General features: G+C 37.4%; 1 protein-coding gene across 1 annotated transcript; it reads right to left on the reverse strand.

The window, feature by feature from the left end:
* Positions 1-661: 661 nt before the first annotated feature.
* LOC105215574 (enhancer of split malpha protein) lies at positions 662-1838 on the reverse strand. The gene has a single exon (XM_011189575.3). The coding sequence runs from the start codon at positions 1728-1730 to the stop codon at positions 1248-1250; it is 483 nt and encodes a 160-aa protein (XP_011187877.2). The 5' UTR covers positions 1731-1838; the 3' UTR covers positions 662-1247.
* Positions 1839-8716: the final 6878 nt, after the last annotated feature.

The raw sequence follows: 8716 nt of genomic DNA on the forward strand, positions 1-8716 counted from the left end.
CTTCCATTGTCTACAATTTCTATTCAGAAAAACTTTTATAATGTCTAAATAGTGTCCACTCGAGACAGAAATCATATTTAGTCCAACATTATAGAAGGAATTTATAAATTGCTTCAAAATCTAGACAAAATTTTCATTATCTGAATATTAAATAGTTCTCATTTAGATGCGATAATTTCTGAGTTTAACAGTGTTGCAGAACTCGTTATTGCTTTATGCTCTGAAAGGATTGTCGTACAATGTTATTTCATGTGTTAATTGGATGTCAATGTTTTTCGAAGTTCGATGTTTTGAGGTCGGATCGCTGATTCCCATCTGTGGATCACATTCTGGATTTTCGTTCAGTGGATTTTTGAAACTGTTGTTCTATATAAACTTTGTATATGAATCTTTCTGAATTTAGTTTTGGGCTGAATGATGTCAGACTAGACGTTAGGTCGAAAAGTATTTACATGAGTTGTGCTGAAAAGCGATATCGCTGATAATCGGTAGTGATCGTGACCATTTTATATGCATTTAATGTTGTTTTAAAATATGTTTTTGGGTTATGAGTTTTATATAACCAATTATTGAGATCGTGAAAACCATTTTTCTGCGCTTATAAGCGCTCTCCTTACTGTAAATTCAAAATTTAAAAAGAGTAAGATAAAATAAGAAGAAATATTGTTTTTCGTTTTTTCAGTGTTTATATTTTATTTCATTTTTGTTTACAATTGTTTATTTTCGCTTAAAATTATTACTATTTTTTCCTACAAAGTTTTACATGGAAGACAATGAGTGTAAAACGCTTATCACCTAGACTCAAGCAAACCACTTACTTAAATACTAAGACAACTAAATTTAGGAAGACATATGATTGTTAAAGCTATAAACCTAAATCATTTTAAAATTACAAATTACTAACACAATTAAACACACTAAAATCACAAATAAGACAAAAATATAAATTTGTCACTGCCGCTACCGAAATCGAGTTCCTCACAATCAATTGAATATCAATTATTTTACGCATTAAATAAAATAAAAAAAACTCAAAACTGTAGTCATGCGATTAAAAGCTAATATCACCGCTAATAAATGAATTGTCACTCCGTAATTCGAAAAACGAACGCTTGGAAAATAGGAAGCCAAAACCGCGCATGCGTGGCGGCGGTACACGCGCAAATGTGCCGCTTCGCTTATGCCGCAAAGTGGCCGTTGCACTTAAAGCTGCTACCGTAGACGGGTTGGGGGGTAATCTCTGCTGCTTACGCTTGACCCCAGCGATCGAGCTGTTGGCGCATATGCAACTCCTGTTGGCGCTGTGACGGCATGTCGCTGGAGGTCCAGAAGAAAGTGCCGTTGGCGGTGCGCGCAAAATGCACCGGTATGTAGTTTTGCTGTTGCACGGGCACGACTTGTTGACTGCTGCCTTGACGCACGATGATCGCTGCCTCAGGTGTGCTGCGTTGCAATTCTTCATAGAGCCGTTGCTCCAACGCTTCATTGGCCAAATTGTCATCGTAGGCGTTCAGTGCAACGGGGTCTTTACGCATATCTTCCAGTGAGGAATTGTAGTCATTCTGTTGCTTGACTTCGGCGAGTGTTTTCTGCAACAACTGCTTCTTCTTGATGATGCGCATTAGTGGGCGCAACAGCTTCTTGACGCTGCGCATTGCCATGGTGCGCTGATCTTTAGCGGCGGCTAACTCCGACTCGTGGAAATTGTATTCACGCGTTAGAAAAGGCATTTTCACTTCGTGTGTGTATTTTGTTTTTTTGTAGAATAAAAATTTAATAATTTCTTTCGTTCTGTGCTGTCTGTTCGACTTGTGCTCTTGCTCGTTAATGCTCTACGACTCAAGCGGTAGCGCTATTTATACACAACGCGCTCTGTGCGCTGGCTCGAGTGTGGACAATAGGAAAATCGTGACGAGCGCTCAGTTGCGCTCTCCGCTCTGCTATGGCAGCCAATCAGCGCGCGCATAGCCGGCAGGTGTTTTTCTTTTGCTTCCAATTTGAGACTCACCACCACTAGTAACAACAAGAATAACACATAACAACAATAACAACACCAACTAGCAGTTCCACCACTATCTCAACAGCATAAGAACCACCACCATCAACAACAACATTTCGGCACCGACTCAATTAATGCTTTGCTGTACCTTGCATTCCTGTTGTTGTTATTGTAGTTGTATTTATAGTTGTGTTACTTACATGCTGTGGCTGTACAGGATTTGGTAGTGATTTCGGCTTCTCGACTACCTGCGGCCGTCATTCCATTTAATGACTTTCGAGATAAATTTGTGTTGTGCAGTGCTGCAGCGAAATGTTGCCTCTGTTGCAAGTACGCGCATGTGTTTGTTGGTGCTGTTTGTGGCGTGAAAAGGGGATTTTTGCTTTGCATGCGTTTTTTTGTAAGAATCAAGTGTTCATTTTATTTTAAGGATTCTTGTAGGACATGCTCAAACATGATTTTGCTCTAGCGTTTTGTTGTTAGAATTGCTCTTTGAGGGGCTCTCAAGAACTAAAAATAAATGTTTTCTCCTTTTTTGTGGAGTTTATTGACATCAAGAAATATTAAAAGATAGAATCGTTGAAGGAGAGACTTGTTTGCTATTTGAAGATGTTTTTTAGGGACAAAACCAAAGTGTTCTAAAAAGAACAAAGTGAATTTTTCGACGCTTTTATTAGACTCAAGTTAGAATATAATAAAAGATAGGTTAGATTAAGATAGGTTAGTTAGATTATGTTAGGTTGGTCTAGCTTAGTTTAGGATAGGATATGATAGCATAGGATAGGTTAGGCTAGGTAAGGTTAGATTAGGTTAGGTTAGGATAGGTTAGGTTAGGTTACGTTAGGTCAGGTCCAGTGGCTGATCCCAACCGGATGGGTACCCACTTAGATCATAAGATACAGTCCTTTGGGACATCAGAATAACCCCTTAGTTAGTTATTAAGACTCGACAAAGCGGAGAAGAGGAGTTTTTCTCGAATTATAAGTTTGGGTTATTTTGCATAAGTGAGGTTAAGTTGGAAAATGTTACTTATAGAACAAGTAAGGAAAGGCTAAGTTCGGGTGTAACCGAACATTTTCTACTCTCGTCATTTATTGAAGAAATTTTATTAAGATAACGCACAAATTTACCCACAAATTCGGCATAATTTTTAATAGAGTAACGAAAATCGTCATATATAGATATGAGGGCTGAGGTAATTCCTGAACCGATTTCATTCAATTTCATTATTCTATATCCAATACTATACGCTCACTTAATTTTGCTAAGATATATCACATATTAACCAACACGTAATAAAGTCCAACGAATTTTTGAAAAACCTATAATTATGTATATGAGAGCTAGGAGATGTTGTGACCCGATTTTAATAATTTTTGGAACAGAGACACACTATTGGAAGAAAACAATTTTCTCTGAATTAAATTAGTTGAGAGATTTACCCATATTTTCGGATAAAATTTAACCTTAGGCGCTGAGTTCAACATGTTCGATATCTGGGGCCTTGAAAAGTTATAGTCTGTTTTTCACAAGTGATGCCACAGATCATATACTGTATTTGTGTAAAGTTTTATTTCGCTATCATCATTGGTTCCTAATGTATATATTATAAAGTGAAGGATTCAGATGGAATTCAAAATTGAATTATAAAGAAAGTAGTCGTGGTTGTGAACCGATTTCAACCATTTTCCACACATGTCATCAAGGTGTCAATAAAATATTATATACCGAATTTTATTGAAATCTATCGAGTAGTTCTTGAGATATGGTTTTTGACCCATAAGTGAGCGATGCCACGCCCATTTTCCATTTTGTAAAAAGATCTGAGTGCAGCTTCCTTCTGCTATCATTTCTGTGAAATTTTGTGTTTCTGACGTTTCTCGTTAGTGAGTTAACGCACTTTTAGTCATTTTCAATCTAACCTTTGTATGGGAGGTGGGCGTGGTTATTATACGATTTCTTTCATTTTTTGACTGTATAAGGAAACGGCTAAAAGAAACTACTGCAGAAGGTTTGGTTTATATAGCTTTATTGGTTTGCAAGATATATACAAAAAACCTATTTGGGGGCGGGGTCACGCCCACTTTTCCAAAAAAGTTACATCCAAACGTGCCCATCCCTAATGCGATCCTATGTTCCAAATTTTGTTTTCATAACTTTATTTATGGCTTAGTTATAGCCCTTTATGTGATTTTGGTTATCGCCATTTTGTGGGCGTGGCAGTGGTCCGATTCCGCCCATCTTCGAACTTAACCTACTTATGGTGCCAAGGAACACGTGTTCCAAGTTTCATTAAGATATCTCAATTTTTACTCAAGTTACAGCTTGCATGGACGGACAGACAGACATCCGGATTTGAACTTTACTCGTCACCCTGATCACTTTGGTATATATAACCCTATATCTAACTCGTTTAGTTTTAGGACTTACAAACAACCGTTATGTGGACAAAACTATAATACTCTCTTTAGCAACTTTTGTTGCGAGAGTATAAAAATAGAAAAATAGGGTTATGTAAATTCGGATGAGTAAAATCGAGCTAAGCCATCTTGCTGACTTCGTTTAAATAAGGAATCCTCTCGGTTTCATTAGTTGAGGTTATGTTAGATCAAATTCGTACTCGTTGGTTATGTAGCCTTTATGGGATAGAGCAGTAACGAGTGGACTAACTAAGAAAACCTTGCCTGGAGGGGTCAGTTTGGGTTCGAGAACGTTGTGCGGTAGACTGTAATTTTAATTTAATTTTTTCCAGATAAGTGGAAAAACAGGAAAATTTATTGATGGAATTTAGTCTAAGTTAGGGTGTTGTGTTTTGGTCAATCAAAAATATTGCGGTCAGTTTCTTCTTTAGGCTTGCACTTTTGTTTCGAATTTGGGAGCTTTGAGACCAGGAATTATCCCTTATTATTTTTAAACACGTTCACTAGTCCTGATACACCTTTTTAGTTGTGCTGTTGTGCTGGACCTGCTCTTATCTAATCTATCGAGTTAGATGGTTTAGTCAGTCGTATTATGTGAGGAAGAAATCTTATTGATATTCAAGCCTTCGAAGTTATCCGCATAAAATATCCCTCTCAAACCAAAAATTCCCTTTCCATCCTTACAAGCAGCAACACTGCACTCTTAACACACCAATTTATCGCAGCTTCATTAAATCTTCGCGAGTCTTTACACAACTCCTACCAACAAAAATTCTTGTACAACAACAACAAATGTGTTTTAATGGACAATCCTCGAATTCTCAGAACAGGATTTACTGCTATGCGCAATACGACTTTCAGCCAAGAACAACAACAACACACACTTTTTACCTGCCACCAGCGCATTGAGCCTACAACAGCGTAAATTCCAAAAAAGGTAAATAGTCGAAGTCCCCCTCAAAAGATGAGACACACGAAAATAAATTACGAAAATTTCAACGGAACAAGTACGAACATGTCCGTGAAAAATTGCGATTCGCTACAGAGGCCGACTTAAATGTTGCACGTGCAACACAAAGGCAAAGTGAATTGGTATTTTCTGGGGCAGAGCCAAAAAGGGATCGTGATGTAGTGCCTATGCAACAACAACAACAATGCGTGTTGACAGTGCAGGTATTTTAGTGAAATGCAGAAATTTGGTAATTTTTGGCAAATTCTCGGCTAATAGGGAAATACACACGCAACACCAAACACCGTTTGACTTGACAATGCGTTGTCGGTGATTTTGTGATTTCCCAATGTTTGCTCAATGCTGAGGGTTTATTTGCCACGAACAATGCCGTTTGGATTTTCATGGAAATGCCGATTGTTTGTAGATTTAAATATGTAGGTTTCGGCGTTTCGGATTTCCCCCTTCCACTTGGGATGCGTGCGCAGCAGGGTACGCTCAATTAGTTTGAAATTTTTGCATTTGCACAAGTGTTTAGGCGGTGTATAGCGGAGGCACAGGTACCGCATGCGTGGTGGATTTTCCATTTTACCGTTTTCATGGGTTGCAGTAAATTTTTGGTAGAGGAAACGTATTTGTATTTAGTGACTTGTGAAATTTGTGTGTTTGGGTTTGGCCCCGTGAAAACTCGTTGTTAGTTGCTATGTATTTACTGCTTAGTTCATCGTCTAACACATATTGTCATTATTGGAATTTACGCTTTAGTTCCGATTGCAGGCAGGGTTTTCCCGAGTCGAGGTGCAAGGTATTCTTGAAACATGTGTGGAAATATGTGACATATGTGAGACTTGGTAATTTCGAAGCTAGATGTTAAAATTAGTATCAACTGTCATACCAAATTTTCACGCTTACTTTTGAGTCGCCAATTTTCACACTAAAGACTTAAACAACGAACTTTACGCATGCGCAGGTTTGTGGGGATTTCCGAAAAATTGTGAGAAATGTCGTTTGATTACCACTTGATGCTTGCAATGAAATTATTTTTTAAAACCAGTTTTAAAATATTACGAAAATAACTGGTTTCGAAGTAGGTCTTAAAAATTAGTTCTGAAATTTTGATTTCACATTTTTAAATACAATGCAGTCAAATTAAGCCCTATATATAAATAATATGTAAAAATAAGCCAAAACTCCTCTTCTCTGTCTCTGCTGTCTAAAGATGAGTCTTACTTTAATCAGCAGAGTCAAACAGCTTAGTGAAGGTCCCACCTTAACTAATTCACTTATTCATTCATTTACCTTAACTAATTCACTGCTTTTTAATGTCAGCGCATGATTTTTAGCGCAAATTTAGGTTCAAAAATATATAAACTATATTCAAGATGCTAAAAAACTAGACCATCAGAGGCTATTGGATCACCACCATGTTGCCGTGCCTAGCCCTGACAGTCTTTTCTGCGCTCTTATAGCTTCAAGAGAAGTTTGGGTGGAAAGGACTCGCTTTCGGAGAGGCGTGATAAGCTACTTATGTACGATTCGAAGGTAGCGGGGAAAGTTGGGGCAAGAATTTATTGTCAGGAACTTCTCATCACCCTCAGCTTCAGTTTTTTGGATTATTGTAGCGATTTCTAAGGTGCTAAAGGTCAGTGTGACACTTTCAAAAAAACTATTTTTTATTTTATTAGTTTATACTTAAAAAAATATCCTGTGATATCGGCAAGGTAGTTTTTGAATGGCAGCGTTCTAAAGGGGCATTAAAAAACGACACTTTTCTTCAGAACTACGCTTGATATTTTTCAAAAATCATAGGTGATTGTATAGGAAATAACTTCAACTTTAATAACCTTATTGAATTTTTTTTTTTTATTTTAGCTACTCATGTCAGGAGTTGCCCGTAGACAGCACATAACTCCGTTAATTTCAGTATTTTTATAAAAAAAATCTTAAAATATAGTTGAAATCATACCTTATTATGTCTAAAAAAGTCTGAATCATACGATCAAGTACTTTCTTTTAAAAAAATTCACGAAAATCGCCTAATTTTTCATGGGTTACCCCGGTATAGCATTTTAAGTTGAAGTGGCTGTCATAAAGGGTTTAGCGGATTTACTACTGGGAAGCGCAACATCTTTCAATGAGGTTGACGATGCACTCTGATAGTAGAGCGGCGATACTAACCTTGAACTCGTTGACTAAGCGCTCCAGGCTGGTGAAGGAATGAAAGTACTTGCTATCAGTTGCTTCGAATCACTTCGCAAACAGATTAATTTGGATGCTTGAAAACAGCGGAATCGCAGACAATTACAAGTCTGTAAAGCTAGCTAGGCTAGGCACATTGGTCTCATCTACAGTGGAATGGGAACAAGTAGGAGCACCACTATCCTCTTGCAATTATCTTCTGGATGAATGGTTCTCAGCTGAACTGAGTAATCGCTGGAGATCATGGGAACTCTTCGCCCTCAGTAAGGTCAATCTTTCCCTAGTCATTGGAGTTCTAACTGGCCATCATCCCATCGGTTTCACGTGGTCAAACTAAAAATTTTACCGGACGCCAGATGCCGAAACTGCTTGGAGGAGGACGATGTAGAATCTTCCTAACTTTTCTCTTTGAAATGCCTCGTTTTAGCAAGATCTTGACGAAAGTTTCTTGAATCTCAGATATTGATAAAAGCCTTTGCAGATTTGTGGTAGGTTTCAGGCGCTTTGTCGATTCATGGGATATTCATGGAAGGAAGGGATAAAAAGAGCCATATTTGGGATTTAATATATTTTGTTCAGAAATAATAAGTAAGAACCTAAAAAACGATTGTAAGCACTCTTCGGACGTAACTGAGGGGCTTGTTATACTACTTATGATGTTGTGATACAAATACAAGAGTGAAAGAGCTGGTAGTGTTGTTTCATATAAAATGTTCGTAAAATTGTAAAAGAGCTAAATTTTAAATACAGAAGAATAATTTAAATAGAAATGTTTTTTTTTTTTTAATTTAAATTAAATAACCTGCACAAAAGCATTGACCACCTTAATATAAACATAACTTTTAAAGCATTTGTCATATTCTCTAGAAGTGACTGTGAAAACAACAATCGCCCGCCAGCGAACCAATATTCGCTGGCAATAAATTACAAAAGTGAGCGCGCAAAATTACACAGCCACTGAAAAGCAACAACAACAACGATGAGCAGAAGTACAATTATTGAAAATTTTAATAGAAAACCAATATGTGCAGCAGTCAATAAAATTTATGGCAAAAACACAGAGGGAATATAGAAAATTGCACTAAAAGTAGGCAAATCGTTTGAACGCCAGCAGCTTCCACTGCACTGCGAGTTGCAGTAATGACATTT

Source organism: Zeugodacus cucurbitae, chromosome 4 (genome assembly GCF_028554725.1).
Source record: "Zeugodacus cucurbitae isolate PBARC_wt_2022May chromosome 4, idZeuCucr1.2, whole genome shotgun sequence".
NCBI classification, from domain to species: domain Eukaryota; kingdom Metazoa; phylum Arthropoda; class Insecta; order Diptera; family Tephritidae; genus Zeugodacus; species Zeugodacus cucurbitae.

What these genes read in the sequence shown, in the direction of transcription:
- LOC105215574 (XM_011189575.3), bottom strand. Translation starts at nt 1,730, where the DNA reads ATGCCTTTTCTAACGCGTGAATACAATTTCCACGAGTCGGAGTTAGCC.